The 17,453-nt window shown below is 34.5% G+C and overlaps 2 protein-coding genes across 2 annotated transcripts; one reads left to right on the top strand and one right to left on the bottom strand.

Annotated features, from left to right (window-relative positions):
* Nucleotides 1-7,559: 7,559 nt before the first annotated feature.
* Nucleotides 7,560-8,292, bottom strand: LOC120212310 (50S ribosomal protein L7/L12-like). Its single transcript, XM_039210666.1, has one exon. The coding sequence runs from the start codon at nt 8,243-8,245 to the stop codon at nt 7,733-7,735; it is 513 nt and encodes a 170-aa protein (XP_039066597.1). The 5' UTR covers nt 8,246-8,292; the 3' UTR covers nt 7,560-7,732.
* Nucleotides 8,293-9,788: 1,496 nt separating this feature from the next.
* On the top strand, nt 9,789-10,462 carry LOC120212549 (60S ribosomal protein L26-1). Its single transcript, XM_039210823.1, has one exon. The coding sequence runs from the start codon at nt 9,882-9,884 to the stop codon at nt 10,320-10,322; it is 441 nt and encodes a 146-aa protein (XP_039066754.1). The 5' UTR covers nt 9,789-9,881; the 3' UTR covers nt 10,323-10,462.
* Nucleotides 10,463-17,453: the final 6,991 nt, after the last annotated feature.

Raw genomic sequence — 17,453 nt, 5'->3', positions numbered from 1 at the left:
TAGTTCATTGTCAAAATTGGACCTCATGGGGATCATGACATTTCAGTTAAACATACATTGAGAGTTGAATCAGAAGCAGATATTGGGGCAGACTGAAAGCCCATTTCAATTAGAATCAGAAATATTGATGTATTCTGAACATTTATATCAGCAAAATGTTGGGGCATGCTGAAAACCCTTTCAATCAGAATGAAGAATGTTGAGGTATTTTTTGTATTAGTCAATATTGGGGCATGTTGAAAGCCCATATTATCCTATGTCAAGATCATTGACTCGAACAAATATTTCCAATGAGACATAAAGATATGAAGAATGAAAATGGTGAAACAATGACAGTGAAGTTGACTATAAATAATTGCTTCGTTCATCAAGCAGTTATATTATGATCATGTTGTTGAACAAATATCTACTCAGCAAGTATGGTTTCAAATACCCAATCTTCTTAAACCATGTGTCACATGACAGTGTATTCTTTGATAAACTACATCATGATTGCATGGATAAAGATGGTCCCCAGGCAGACTACTCGATCCAGAGTTCAGTTCCTCAAAATCTCGGCTTTGAATTTTGCATTCTGTGTGTCGGTAATAATTGGAAATGTTTTTTTGAGATTCCTGGCAGTTAGTTTCAACCATACTGTTAAAATAATGAAGCTGTTTTTCACATCAGTTTTTGATTACTTGATGACATTGAAAAGGGAGACTCGACTCTCACTTTATTACTGTTATTCCCGTTGTTATTGGGATCATCATTGCTAGCCAGGGTGAACTGAGTTTTCATCTATTTTGGTTTTATCATTTGTGTTTCATCCCCAGCTGCAAAAATTCCACGGATATCTTTCTGTACATTGATCCTATAGCTGAAGTGTTTCTACTTTCTACAATGCTCATTATGAAAGAAAGCATGATCAGTATCACATTTGCCTTTTCCAGAGATGATATCAAGATTTGTTGGTATCTCCTATTAAATTCGACACCAGCACATTTTGTGAATTTGACCAACTTTTTGGTCATACCAACATTACACTTGAATTCCTATTAAGTTTTGTTCTCAAGTGGTCTTGTGACGTCATTCAAAAACTTTGAACAGTAGGTAAAGAGCTTCAATAATTGAGAAATTTGAGCAGAAGCCACAGAAAAGGATGAATCTGTTGTCAAGTGTTTTACATCCCACAGAAAAGGATGAATGTGTTGTCAAGTGTTTTACATCTGAGCTGAAACCACATGAGATGAAGAATGTGTTGTCAAATGTTTTACGAACATCTGAGCAGAAGCCACAGGAAAGGATGAATGCGCTGTCAAATGTTTTACGAACCAGTTATTCCGATGCTAAACCAATGTTGTTATCATATGGTTTTTCTTTATTGATCCAAGATAAATTTTGTCTTCTTCAACCCGAAGATTAGAAATGAGATATGATGAATATTTCTTTCCACAGAAGGAGAACTGAAATTTTAAATAAGAAACTAGTGGTACCAACTAAGGTTGAATTACAGGTTGTTGTTAACCATCTCGACATGATATGGTCCAAGTTGCCTTATTCGAGATCTGATTTAAATGTGGGGACATGAAAGGAATTGAATAAATCTTCCTTATGATGTGTTTCAAGAGTTAAGTTAGAACAGACTCTACTCTCCTAATTAATCCATGCTGAGTCAGGCATATCTACATCTACACTCTTCAAAGATGATAGATTCCCTTTTTAAAAGATGACAAATTCTCTTTTCAAAGATGAAAGCTTTATCGGATTTCTGCACAACTCCAAGCAAAGAAAGTTGGTTTTATCCAAGACAAAATGGGGCATCAGAGTCATAATTTTGACTACGATAAGAGTTCCACAAATGAAACAATTCTTCTGAGACTTTCATGAAGCAAAGAAGACATAAAGATACAAGTTGATCAGATGGTTCTTCAGAAATGCAAGCTTGATAGCATAAGTTGCTGCACTGATATCCAGAGATGACCCTGGCAATAAATGATGAAGTGGAGGAAAACCGAGTTCACCATTTTGAAGTCAAATGAAGATTGCATCAACATTCATGCATCATATTTAGACATTTGCAAAATATGAGCATTTTCATTCATTTTATCCATGTTGAATATTTGACAGGAATTTCAAAGATTTTAGCAAAGTTCAAATCCATCATTCAATGGATCAACATTTCAAGAAGAGTTCATAATGAGAAGAACTCATATAAGAAGGAAGAAGAAGTTCATAATAAGAAGAGCTTGTTCAACTTTTTGCTTGAATTCATGATTCAATGGATCAGCATTACCAGTTCGAGTTCATAATGAGAAGAACTCATCTGAAGAAGGAAGAAGAAGTTCATAATAAGATGAACTTGTTCAACTTTTTGCTTGAATTCATGATTCAATAGATCAGCATTACCAGTTCGAGTTCATAATGAGAAGAATTCATCTGAAGAAAGAAGAAGAAGTTCATAATGAGAAGAACTTGTTCAACTTTTTGCTTGAATTCATGATTCAATGGATCAGCATTACCAGTTCGAGTTCATAATAAGAAGAACTCATCTGAAGAAAGAAGAAGAAGTTCATAATAAGAAGAACTTGTTCAACTTTTTTTCTTGAATTTATCATTCGATGGACCAGCATTGCCAGGGCGAGTTCATAATGAGAAGAATTCATCTGAAGAAGGAAGAAGAAGTTCATAATGAGAAGAACTTGTTCAACTTTTCGCTTGAATTTATCATTCGATGGACCAGTATTGCCAAGGCGAGTTCATAATAAGAAGAATTCATCTGAAGAAGGAAGAAGAAGTTCATAATGAGAAGAACTTGTTCAACTTTTTGCTTGAATTCATGATTCAATGGATCGGCATTACCAGTTATAGTTCATAATGAGAAGAATTCATCTGAAGAAAGAAGAAGAAGTTCATAATGAGAAGAACTTGTTCAACTTTTTGCTTGAATTCATGATTCAATAGATCAGCATTACCAGTTCGAGTTCATAATGAGAAGAACTCATCTGAAGAAAGAAGAAGAAGTTCATAATAAGAAGAACTTGTTCAACTTTTTGCTTGAATTCATGATTCAATGGATCAGCATTACCAGTTCGAGTTCATAATGAGAAGAATTCATCTGAAGAAAGAAGAAAAAGTTCATAATGAGAAGAACTTGTTCAACTTTTCGCTTGAATTTATCATTCGATGGACCAGCATTGCCAGGGCGAGTTCATAATGAGAAGAATTCATCTGAAGAAGGAAGAAGAAGTTCATAATGAGAAGAACTTGTTCAACTTTTCGCTTGAATTTATCATTCGATGGACCAGCATTGCCAGGGCGAGTTCATAATAAGAAGAACTCATCTGAAGAAGGAAGAAGAAGTTCATAATGAGAAGAACTTGTTTAACTTTTCGCTTGAATTTATCATTCGATGGACCAGCATTGCCAGAGAGAGTTCATAATAAGAAGAACTCATCTGAAGAAGGAAGAAGAAATTCATAATGAGAAGAATTTGTTCAATCTTTTGTTTGAATTCATCATTTGATGGATCAGCATCCCCAGTGAAAGAGTTAATAATGAGAAGAACTCATATGAAGAAGGAATAAGAAGTCCATAATGAGAAGAACTTGTTCAACTTTTCGCTCGAATTAATCACTCGATGGATCAGCTTTTCCATAAAAAAGTTCATAATGAGAAGAACTCATCTGAAGAAAGAAGAAAAAGTTCATAATGAGAAGAATTTATTTGAAGAGAAAGAAGAAATTCATAATGAGAAGAATTTGTTCAACCTTTTGCATAATTCTATCACAGAAGGAGATAGATCAACATCAGCTTTTCCAGAAAAAGTTCATAATGAGAAGAACTCATCTGAAGAAGTCGAGTTCATAATGAGAAGAATTCATCTGAAGAAGGAAGAAGAAGTTCATAATGAGAAGAGCTTGTTCAACCTTTTGCATAACTCTATCACAGAAGGAGATATATCATCATCAGCATTTCCAGAGTGAGTTCATAATGAGAAGAACTCATCTGAAGAAAAAGAAGTTCATAATAAGGAGAATTTGTTCAACTTTTTGCTAGATTACATCACAAAAGGAGATGAGTTGTCATCCCCAGTGGAAAAGTTCATAATGAGAAGAGCTAATCCCAAAGAAGAATTATTTCAACATTTCATCATAATCAAGGGAAGTCAAATGAAAAAAACTTATTATCTTTTCATCTTTGCTCTATTCTTGTTAACACAAGAATAAGCAAAGAGGGGCAGCTGAAGATATTCATTTTTTTCATTTAAATATTATTTATATTATTATTATTATTATTATTATTCTATTATTAATAAATACAGGCCCAGATCAGACTGGATCGGCCCAGTTACAAATGACCCAATTGGCCCAAGCCCATAAGAAACCCTAAACCTAATTTAGGGTTTATATCATCTCTTGCCCCAGCCGCCAGCATCACAGCCGTTGGATCTAGTTTTGATCCAACGGCCCAGATGGTCCCAACAAGGAAACCCTAGGGTATCATAACCCTAGGGACACGTCCCAGCCGCTGTTGCCTCCAGTGCCACGCCACCTCGCCGTTGAATTCCAGCAGCCGCTTCACCAGAAGCTTCCAGAAGGCCAGCTTCCCCCCCACATGTCGCGGCTATGGGGTGAGTCACCACATAGCTCGGTGACTCACCGAACTTCCCCCTCTAAACCGGTCCGAGCATGGCTCGGTGGTGGCTATAAAAGCCACCGGATCCTGCAAAACAAAAAAGGGGACAGAAACGAAGAGAGGGCAAGCAAACCAGTAACCACAGCAAGCCAACACAGAACAACCCAACAGCCAAATATCGAAAGAAGAGAGAAAAGAGAAATGAGATACTGGCCCGAAGGGCCAGCCAGCATAGGGTATTTATACCCTCTCTTAAACGGCGTCGTTTAAGGGAGGACCTGTGTGTAATTTGGTAAGGGTAAAACCCTTCCCGCAGCCATTATAATTTTATAACCTTATATTTTAGTCACTGAACCCAATTTTAGATCTTTATAATTCGGTTCTTTAATTTTAATTTTATTTATTTTAGTCCTTTATATTAAATAATATATTTAGGATAAATATCACATTTAGTCCCTCATAGTTTTATAAATTTTATTTTAGCCCTGAATAAATAATTAAGGTTAAATTAAAATATTAGGATATAGATTTCTTAATATTTCGAATTTGATCTTTCATTTTCAATACTTTATATTTTGATCATATAATTTTAATTTTATTTATTACATTGCAATTTTATTCTATTGTTATATATTTAAATTAATAATTATTATTATTTTAATCATATTAATATTATTTGATTAATTTTATAAAAAATTTATAATAATGTTTATTTATTTTTTAATATCAAAGAAAAGGATAGTCTTAAAGTAACTAGATGTCTGTTTTCTGATAATTTTAAATAAATAAATATTTTACTTTTATAAATTGTATATATTAATCTATTTTTTTAGATAAATGTTTTAATATTTATTTATTTTTTAATATCAAAGGAATGAGCTGTCTTAAAACACCTAGAAGCTCTTTTCTGATATTTCTAAATAAATAAATATCTTATTTATATAAATTAATAAATTTACTTAAAATTATAGTAATAAATTTAAATTAAATATTTTGAATTTTAATTTCTAATAATAAGAGACAATTTATAATTAAAAAGTACCAATTTTGGGCGTTGTAGGGGTGCTAATCCTTCCCTAAACGTAACCGACCACAAATCCCTTTTTATTATTAAAAAGAACAAATTTTTGGTTATAAACGCAGATCAGTTCATCTTTTAACTGATGTTTTCTTAAAACTCTTTTAAAAGATAATTTTTAGGTATTCGACCTACCTAACCCAAAAGGCCGATGGCGACTCCCAAATTATTTTAAAAACCATTTATTCACATCACTTTTCCCGCCAAGTAAGTAAAAAAATTCGTGCCCGGGCGAAAATCGGTTAAGACACATACGAAGGTGCATGTGTCAGACATAAGTTCGTGTCCAACCCTAGTTATTTTGTCTTCATATTTTTTGTGTATTTGAAGAGTTCTTGGAGGAACATTCCCATGCCCTATACCTATATCCAAGTATACATTGGAAGGGTCCTTTGAGGATCATTCCCCATGCGCTGTTTCTATACCCAAGTATTCACGAGGCAGGTGTATGAGACACGGATGCATAAGGAAAAATGAAGAATTGAAGTAATATAACATATAGAGAGATTGGTGGCTTGAGAAAACATTTTTCTGGTACGTCCTCTGCCGTTCAACTTGAATCTTGTTAAACCCTTTCGCTGAGAAGAGGAATTGTTGTAGGTGTTGATTATGGTGCTACTGGTCATCAGAGAACCAAAATTTGTTAAAAAATGCTTTCCTAAATTTTAGCACATTCGAAGTTGCTACAGGTTGTGCATTAGCTGTTAGAGCCGATGAGCGTACTTGTATCATAGCTGGTCTGATCTTGGACGAGAATGGTATTATAGTATAACGCGAAAAAAATAAAATCAATTTTTAAAAGGAAAAGATATTGTTAAAACCCCAATGGGTTATTCCTACGCGCGAGGCACAGTATTAACTTAAGTCATACAAATACTAATAAGTTGGTTGATGTATAAAAATCATTCACATGTTTGTTATCCCATCAAGATAGATATGAGTTTTCCTATTTTCCTTGCATAACAAAATTCACATGTATCCTAATTTTAGCATCAATTTTTCATTCATCACTCAACTGTTTTGAGCATATGATATATCGTTGTAAAGATCTCATAGAGTAGAATATAAATCAGTAAATTCATTATTCGAATCTCTGTCTTTACCCTTAGAAAACATGCATCAAAGTTACCAATTTATCACAATTTTTCCAACAAATGGATGCCTTGTTAATTTATTTATTGCCTCTTCAAGAAACAGGCTATGTTAATCCAGCAGGCAAAGCAAGATAGCAGCTAAATATGTTAAAGCTTTTGCTGAAGAAAATCTCACTTCCCTTGGACATAATGATTTAAAGTCAGACAGGAGGAGGAGGGTATTATCATGCAAGTGCTTGGCATAAAGCATGACCTATTGCAGTTGTGTCTGGTCTTGGCAGATTCTTAATGGTGCTCGTAGCTCAGCCTTTCATAATGCCGTTAGTTTTGATAACCGCAATGGACATCCCTATCAAGAAATCACTTTATCCTTGTGGCTTCACCATTTTCTTTGGCTTTAAAAGGTTGCAATTGACATGTTGACGAATTTTGAAGGTACAAGTAAACAAGTATGTTTACTATGATATTCTAGAAAATTAAAGAAATATGTCCACAACATTAAGTGAATCGAATATAAATATCTTCAGGAACCAAGAAACAAAAATCATATTAAAGTTCCAAACAAACGTTAAATACCTTCATAAATATACAAATATACAAACTCTTAACTGTTCAAAGCGGCTAAATCGACAATCTGGACTAGCAACGTAATCTTAGAAATGAAGTACCGGTACTACATTACTCAAAACAATCCTCTCCCCAATCTAATCCAATCAAATTCGATACACGCATAAACTAAAAAGCATTAAACTCTCTCCAAAGAATTTCAATAAACCGAAATAGCCCAAACTTGTGTAAATGGACTAAATTGATTCAGGCAAAGTTTTCCATTTTTCAAATTCTAATGGTAATGACAAGAACAAAAATATATTCGTCTAACTTCTTTCCCAATTTCATCAGAACAATGTTGTTTCAAAATTAAAAGGAAGGAAGAAAGAAAGAATCAATCAAGTACCGCAGTAGCACCCAATTCCTGGAGCTTCTTAATAATAGATTCAGCGTCTTCTTTCGTAACGCCCTTTTTAACGACCACCGGAACTTTCTCCACCAAGTCTTTAGCTTCTTTTAATCCCAAATCCGTAAACGACCTCACTTCTTTGATTATCTTTATCTTCGCCGCCGCATCGAATTTCTCCAGCTTTATATCGAACGCCGTCTTCTCCAAGGCTTTCGTTTCGGATGCGCTGGCTCCGGGTGCCGAAGCGGCGGGGGAGGTGACGCCGGAGACGGCGGGGCCGTAGCGGTTGAGCCCGAGTTTGAGGCGGAAGAGGATGGAATAATCATAGCGTTCGAGCTTTGTAAGATCTAAGAGCTCGTCGGCGATGCGCTCTAGTTTCTGGGTCCGGTTCTCGGTGGTGACGGTGGAAAAGAACCGGAAAACGGGCGGCTTTGGTGAGGAAGAAATGACGTGCTTGAAGAGAGATGTGGTGGGGATCTTTGTGATGGAGGATGCCATTGTTTGAGAAATAAAGAGTGGGCGTTTCACTGTTAGCCTGTTAGGTCTGAGGGTTTTGATTTTGAGGGTTTTTAAAAGGAGATGAGAATATTTTCGAAATTTTATTCATTTAAAAGGAGAGGAATGTGGATGATCCGTTTATGCATTAGATGATACGGCATAAGATGCATCATTACATTTTTTTTTAATAATATGAGGTAATTAAAATAAAATATTTTATTAAAATTTTGATAATATATACTTATTCTACGAAAACTTAAAATATTAAAATATTTTAAGAAAATAAAATTTTATTTAACCAATAGAGTCACTTAATGGATCTATACATCATTACATTTGATTATTTAACATATGTTGTATTATTATACTGTATTATTAGACACAGCGACATAATTTAATGATAAAGTTTAGGGGACTAATTTTAAACTTTAAAAAATTTAGAGGTTTAAATTTTTAAAGAGTTTAGTTTACATTTTTTTCAAAAAGTTAGAGTATAACTAAAATTTTTGAAATTCTGAGAGACTTAATAAAATTTTTAAAAATAATGAGAGGAGATTTAATTAAAAATATTCAAAAAAATATAATTTAATTTGAATTTCTAAAAATTTTAAAGAGACCAAATTAAAATTTCAAAATTTTTAAGGGTTTAAATTATAAATTTTTAAAATTTAGGGGGCCATGGCCCTACTAACCCCTGTTGTGTTCCACCATTGATTTGACATAAGTTATGAACTAAATAAATATCAAGAAAAAATATTATATCAATAATATATTGATTATTAATACAATAATAATTTTCATCTAAATAAAATTATTTTGATTAAAAAATAAAATATTAAGATTTAAAATATTTCATAAAAAAACGAATCAAAGTAGTTATTTAAACAAACACCCGTGGGTTAATTTTATCTAAACCCTAATTAGAAATTTGAGTCATTTTGTCAAGAAATAATAAAGTTTATTAAAAAGGATGATTTTAGATCATTTTGATTTTTAATTTTTATTTTATGATAAAAAATTTAACGTTTGTATGAATAATCACTTTGACCTAATATATTTTATAGAGTATTTTGGCTCCCAATATTTCAACTTAAGACAAAAATACCCATTATTTTAGAGCATTAACAATTTTTTAACTGACACAAACTAAGTAACATTGATAGTTAAGAGACTTGTTATTCTCCCTAAAGATTATAGGTTCGAGCAATAACAATGGTATGAGGGTTCATTGTTAATTGGTTGAGAATATTTGAATAGATATTATCTTGTATTCACTCTAGATTTATCAAAAAAAATTATTTTTTAACTAATGATTTTATCGATAAATATATTTTTTCAAAATAAAACATGAATATCAAAATGTTATAAAATTGAATATGAGATAAAATAATTAGTTTAATATATATTGGGGGGTTAATTTTCGCATTGTCTTATTTTATTATAAATGAAAATAAAGTAATAAGATAGGCCTCAGAAACCATTTAGACCCATAACGCCCAGGCCCCCTACATTCCCAAGCAAACCCTAGTTTTCTCCACTCTTCAACCATATATTCTTCCAAACACTCATTCTCCACTTTCTTCACTTGCCGCCGCCGAGTCGAAGAGGAACCAATCGCCATCCTGCCGTCGCAACAATGAAGTACAACCCACGAGTCTCCTCCTCACGCCGCAAGAGCCGCAAGGCCCATTTCACGGCCCCCTCGTCCGTCCGCCGCGTGCTCATGAGCGCGCCTCTCTCATCCGATCTGAGGTCCAAGTACAACGTACGGTCCATGCCGGTCCGCAAGGACGACGAGGTCCAAGTCGTTCGTGGAACCTACAAAGGACGCGAAGGGAAAGTCGTTCAGGTCTACCGTCGCAAATGGGTGATCCACATCGAGCGCATCACCCGAGAGAAGGTGAACGGTACCACCGTCAACGTCGGAATCAACCCGTCGAAAGTTGTCATCACCAAGCTCAGACTCGACAAGGATCGTAAGTCGTTGCTGGATCGTAAAGCCAAGGGACGCGCCGCTGCTGATAAAGATAAGGGTACCAAGTTTTCGGCCGAGGATATCATGCAGAGCGTGGATTAAGGTTGTCTTTTATGTTTTTAATTATATGTTTTGCAACTATTGAACTTTAGTTTTTTTTCTTTCTAATGTTATGAATCAGTAATATGGTGTGGAATCTGGGATTTTGTAGACTTGATAATGCTAAATGTTGCGATTCTTAATATGGTGGTTGATGTTTGTTTCTTTTGCCGTAGTTGTGTTTGTGATTTTAGATTAATCTGGGAAGCTAGAATGAGTTTTATTTTCCAAGTTTGAGCTCAATTAAGACTAGTTAAAAATACAGCAAATGATGTTTGGTTTTCAGCTCCGTTGAGTTGTAGAGATTTTACTTTGAAAAATCTCATAATTGCAGGTCATAGTTCATTGATTTAGGTTTGCTCTTAGAGCACCGTGTGTTGATTTCTATTGCATTCCCCCTCGAGATGGTTACTGGTATAGGCAGAGATTTAAATAGTGTTTACGGTTATGTTTTCGGTCGTGTTGTGTATATTACCGTAGCAGATATAACAGATGTCATAATGGTGATTGCGGGTGTCGTGATCATAAATTTTTTTTAAATGTCAAACAATTTACCCTAAAATAATTAAATTAAATATAATAAAAATGTAAAATTTAAATTGTAGAAATTTAGATTATTGAAATTAGAACTAAATTAAATAAAAATTAAAGTTTACATTTTAAACTATGAATTAAATTATAAATTTTAAAAGGTGGGAGGGATGTAAAATTAATATATCCTCTAAAATTATACTTAAAAATTATTTTAAAAAATAAAAAAGTAAAATAAATGTGCCAACTCCCCCTTCTTTGACCTCTCATTTTCTGAAAGAAAAAAATATTGTTTTCACTCTCAAATCTCCACTAGCCACAGTTCCAACATTGACACCTAACAAGCCGAAAGCCAAATCTCTAACGCTATCACCGTTGACCTCAAGCCCACCAACATTGACACCTAACAAGCCGAAAGCCAAATCTCTAACGCTATCACCGTTGACCTCAAGCCCACAGTCTTCATCAACCGAGGAACATGCTCCTAGCCTCGGCTCTTCTTCACCAGGCCCATCTAGAACCGATGTGGTATACATTCTCAACTCCCCTCCCCGACCTTTCATTTATTGAAACAAAGAAGAAAAAAAATCAAGTTTCATCTGCTACAAAGTGGAAGTTCATCGTTACTGCTCAACTTCTTCACCGGTAGAGAAGCTCGACGATGCACGTAAGGTTTCAGCTTTGTCTTTTTTTTCACAGTAGCAGTAGATAACAATAATAGCGTCCCGTTATTGGCGTTACTCATTAAATTACGGATGCAACTGACCGCTATTGACGTGATTCCGCTATCCACCGTGATTTTTCCGAATATCGATTTCAGACTGCGGCACTACCGTGAATAACAGCCGCTATTGCAATTGCATTTCGCTATTTGAATCCCTAGGTATCAAACAAAATTCATTATATAATCTTTCAAATGCTTTCCTTTAGAATTCATAGTAGCTATGTATATGATACAACTATGACTTCGCTGCAGAATTTTCTGTTTTTTCTGTGTTTCTCAAACAAAATTCCAACTTATTGTATGTTTTCCATTATATAAAAATGAATACTATAGTTAATTCGTCTAGCGCCACTATACACTATATTTCTCAAATTAAGTTTAAAAGTTAACACTAAATTTTTCAAACAAAGTTTAAAAGTTTGAATTGTGAATGGATCACAATCATTGAATTCTTATGTTGTGAATAGACCACAATCGATTGAATTTTAATATAATAAATGATGCAAAATTGATTGGATTATGATATTTTCGGCTGATATATTATTGTGATGTTTTATTTTTATGGTTAAACTATGCGAATAATCTCTTTATTTTTTATATAATTGACTTTGGTCATCAATTTAAAAATCAACAGGAATACTATGTGGCAATTTAAAAATAATAAACAAATCCACATAAAATGACATATAGCTGATGTGGAAATAAAAATTTATTAAAAAAAATCCCAAGAAGCTCATGTGTCTCCTCTTACTCGCTAAAAAGGGTGATTATGTGCATGGTTTTCATAACCGAACCCGTTAATAAACCGGTCATGCTATCAGTTCACTGGTTCAATCGGTCGAAAGAATCGGACGACGTTATAATTATTTAAAAAATTAAATAAAAATACCAAAAATATTTAATAAAAAATAATTTTGTATATCACAAGTCATATTCAAAGCAAGTCATAACATATATGAGTTAAAAACCATAAAATCAAGTGAAACAAAATGATTCAAATTAACTACAACATAATATTTAAGGTAAAACATATTAAATAATAAATATAACTATATAACTATAATTAAAAAATAAATTTGGGGCTAAAAATTCATAACAAAATGATATTGTTTGGTTTAATTTTTTTTTAAAAACAATCTCACATGGCTAAGAAACATAGAAGAGCATCCCAAAAATCTAAAGAGTAAAAATATGATAACAAATCAATCCCACATGGTTAAGAAACATAGAAGAACATCCCAACTAACTTCTATAAATAATAGAGGTAATTTGACATTCAAAATCATAGAGCCTTTTGGTGAGCATAGAGTGGACTATTCTTTCACTTCAATCAAGCTCGAATTTTAGGCTTCAATCGAGCTTCTAATTTTTTTTTGAGTTCAAGCCTTTTCGAGTTCAAGTTTTAATATTATATTTCGAGTTCAAGTTACAATATTATATTTCGAGTTTGAGTTGAACTTGATAATTTTTAGTTCGGGAGTTTGAGTCGAGTTGAGCTTACTTTTAAAGTTTGAGCAGAGCTCAGCAATACTCAAGTTCGACTTGGCTCGTTTAACAAACGACGTCGTTTGGTTTAATTTTTTTAAAAAAAAAAAAAAATTGGCGGTTTTTCCCGGGTTTTCCAGATTTTCAGTCCGGTTCGAACGGTTCAACGGTTCTGACCGGTTCACTAATAACGGTTCAACCGATTTAGTTTGAACCGGACTAGGTAACGATTTCCGGTTGAACCGTTCGGTTCGATTCGATTTTAAAAACAATGATTATGTGTGAATCCATGTATTTCTCTCACCTCCAAGTTTGGATCTCTCCTATATACGGCGGCTTGTCATAATTTATATTAGGCAATGCTATGATTAACTATGGGATTTTATGTTTAAATTTTTTACATTGACGAGTGAAGAAACAACCGCAGCGAGCAATCTTTGCTGCTTCAGCGTCTCCTTTGACATCTTTTAGCATTTAAGAACCCATGATGGGGGGGGGGACACAAATAGATCACCCAGGAGATCTTGTTGCCTAAATATTAGTCTATAATATCAGAACAAAATATTAGTTAAAGTGGCTTAGCATCAGGATTCATTAAGAGTATAGGGAATAAATATTTGAAGAGTGCAAACCTCAATTAAACATGTTTTTCCTCCTCCATCCCAAGCTATTGATTTAGCAAGACCTTGTATTACTTGAGAACAGATGTGTTAAATTAAAACCTCAAGCAACTCATTTCAAACACTGACCAAGATCAAGACTAACCCAAGTGACATCATCCCCAAAAAATGTAACCAAAACTTAGTTTATCGTATGGATGAATTGGGAGGTTTGCACAAGGGATACTATTTGTTTATTCAACATCTAACAAACCTAATTTAAATTGGATAGGACGAATGAAAAGCTCGAATGCAACCAACTTACAGCATCAATACCTGCTTCGAGTAGTGCAACATCGTCAAACCCACTGGCAAAAGCAATGATAACATCATTGGTACTAATCTTTTTAGCAGCAATAAGAAGAAGAAGAAGAATAGTACAACATCGTCTAACCTACTGGCAAAAGCAATGGTACTGGTCCTTTTAGAGAGGAGAAGAAGTGTAGACACTCATTTTCGTCCATTTTTTTATTTACATTTACGTCTATATATTATATAGTTTGCAAATGGTTTTTGAAAATATATATAATATATAGTTTTGAAAATATTTTGAAAACGTTTAAATATTATATAGTTTTTAAAACATTTTGAAAACATATATAGTATATAGTTTTAAAAACATTTTTTTGTAAAATTATATAATATATAGTTTTAAAAACATTTTTTTTGAAAACTTATATAATATTTTAAAAAACATTTTGGAAACGATGTAATATATAGTTTTGAAAACTTTTTTAAAGTATATAGTTTTCTAAAAAATATTTTTGAATATATATATTATATAGTTTATATCATATTATTTTTTATTTTATTTTATTTTATTTTATTTTATTATTAATTTAATTTCATTTCATTTCATTTGTTTTTGTTTTTTTCAGGTCCAAAAACGGGTCCAAATCCAGTCAAACGGGCCTGATCCAGCCCAGAGGTCAAACTAGGGTTTCAGCATATGTCACAGCGCCGCACAACAGGGGACTGTTGATCAACAAAGAAATCAACGACCAATATAGCAAGGGAGTTAGGGTTTGTTTAACCCATAAAGAGCCATCACGCCGCGGCCGATCTTGGACCGTTGGATCTGACCCAATCCAACGGTCAAGATCAAATCAAAGTTACCAGAAGCCTGAACGCCACCACACACCGGCCACCGAGATTTCCGGCCGAGGAGATCTTGAAAGCCCTGGCCTTATAAATAGATTATATTCAAACCATGACTTTGCTCGAATAATTGGCAATTCGGTGTTTGATCCACTGCTTTTGTCAGGCCGAAGACTTTGTGATGAGATGAACCCTTCAGTAAAACCTGATAAAAGTGATTATAATATTAAGCTATCCCTCTAAAGCAATTGGTTGAACGCCCCTGCTTTATGGATTCAGCTAGCCAGATCACGACAAATTAAATCAAATTTACCTAAACAAGAAATTTTCGATAATGATGGACTAAGGGAGTTAAGGAACACCTGTTATAGTTAATTTCACACGTGCACTCAATAATTTCATTTTTAGACCGATATTTTTTCACTTCCTTCGTTAGAGGAGCCTACAAAGCTTGAACAAATGGGAGATTTCAGAGGACCGAAATAAAAGGTCTAGTAAGTGATCATGCTAGTTGCGTTATTTTGTCCGCACCTAATGGAAATACCAAAGCATATTGCGATATTTTTAAAAAAATGACATTTTGGGTTACCAAAACCTTAGAAAGGAGGCCAACATATGGTCAACTCATCCATTTGATTATTTGTCAAAGAGCTGTGACTCTAAAAGCATTAAAAGAGCTCTTGATTCTTTTGATATTCTTTGAATTCACGTTTACAATTTGAGTCAATTGCCAACAATATTTTACAACATTTTTTCTCCTAAAACAAGAAAAATGAGAAAAACATTTTCAAACAGAGTAGTCTCAGATTTGAAAGGTATGTAAAGCCAAAGCTCGAGAAGATAGTGGGGCACGATCGATTCTAAGGACCTGATTGACAGACAAAGCACGAGACTCCATCAAGGAGATAACACATAATTCATTCATATTGCATGCATCTTAGACATACTTAGGTGCATCACATTCATCATTTTAGCATACACGTTTTTGCAGCTTTTAGAGTTAAGTTTTGACTTCATGATGAAGGATACTCGATTCTCAAGTGCCTTCAAAGAAGGATGGTGGTTGCTTAACTCGGCAGTAAGAATCTACACCTCAACCGACTGGACATCTCAGAACCAATTTCAGATAGGTTCGAGAATTCAAAACAAATCCAGTTCGGCTCAAACTCAACCATGAGCAGCATGTTTCCAGTTAACACTTTCAAGCCAGATTTCAATTCCACGACGGAAGATATCCGGCTCACAAAATTTGGCGAACGGGGCCACCATTCATTTAAAGGAAATTTACAGCACATCTTAAGTCAAGAAAAGTTGTCTGTCAACAAACATCTTTCCAATTTCATTCAGAGTCTATTTCAACTTCGCAGCGAAGAAAATTGGACTTGAAACGACACAATTAGCTCGAGAGTAGATTTCAACTTCACGACAAAGGATATCTAGCTCAAGGCCAAACTTTACAACGAATGAGTCATCCATGGTACTTCATGACGAAGGGAATCGTGTCCACCCGCAACATACAATACTGGGAAGGATATTCAAGTCAGGGCTCAACTTCACAACGATGGGGTCATCCACGATTACAACTCCATGACGGAGGATATCGTATCCACACACCCACGATTGCAACTCTACGACTGAGGATATCGTGCCATTTGAGGCTCAATTTCACGACGAATGGGCTTTCTAATTTCAGAGCCAATTTCAACTTCACAGCGAAGGATATTGGACTCCAGACAACACAAGTTCAACTTCACAACGAAGGGACCGCTGGTTGTCAAAAAACAACTTCTCAATTTCAAAGCCAATTTCAACTTCACAACGAAGGATATTGGACTCAAGACAACGCAAGTTCAACTTCATGACGAAGGGACCGCTGGTTGTCAATAAACAACTTTCCAATTTCAGAGCCAATTTCAACTTCACAGCGAAGGATATTGGACTCCAGACAACGCAAGTTCAACTTCATGACGAAGGGACCGCTGGTTGTCAACAAACAACTTCTCAATTTCAGAGGCAATTTCAACTTCACAACTAAGGATATTGGACTCCAGACAACGCAAGTTCAACTTCACGACGAAGGGACCGCTGGTTGTCAATAAACAATTTCCCGATTTCAGAGCCAATTTCAACTTCACAACGAAGGATATTGGACTCCAGACAACGCAAGTTCAACTTCACGCCGAAGGGACCGCTGGTTGTCAATAAATAATTTCCCGATTTCAGAGCCAATTTCAACTTCACAACGAAGGATATTGGACTCCAGACAACGCAAGTTCAACTTCACGACGAAGAGACCATCCACGGTTTCAACTTCACGACGAAGGGAATCGTGCCGACCAAAAGACCTTCGAGTTCGACTACGCTCAGCTCCAAGACACATCATTTGCAGCATAGCTCAAGTCAAGAAGGGTTATCTGCTAAAGACCTTCGAGTTCGATTATATTCAACTCAGAGGCAAATCAAATTTACAGAATAGCTCAAGGCAAAAAGGGTTATCTACCAATAAAATTATCAAGTTCGATTTCATTCAGCTCGATGACACACCATTCACTACCGTCCGGCTGCAATCGAGGCTTTCAAGTCGAGAATAAGACCTGGGTTAGCAGTGCCTTAGTGGCAAGAAACCGCTTTCCGATA

This window comes from Hibiscus syriacus, unplaced genomic scaffold (genome assembly GCF_006381635.1).
Source record: "Hibiscus syriacus cultivar Baekdansim isolate YM2019G1 unplaced genomic scaffold, ASM638163v2 tig00110013_pilon, whole genome shotgun sequence".
Taxonomy (NCBI): domain Eukaryota; kingdom Viridiplantae; phylum Streptophyta; class Magnoliopsida; order Malvales; family Malvaceae; genus Hibiscus; species Hibiscus syriacus.
This window is presented reverse-complemented; position numbering and strand designations above follow the sequence as displayed.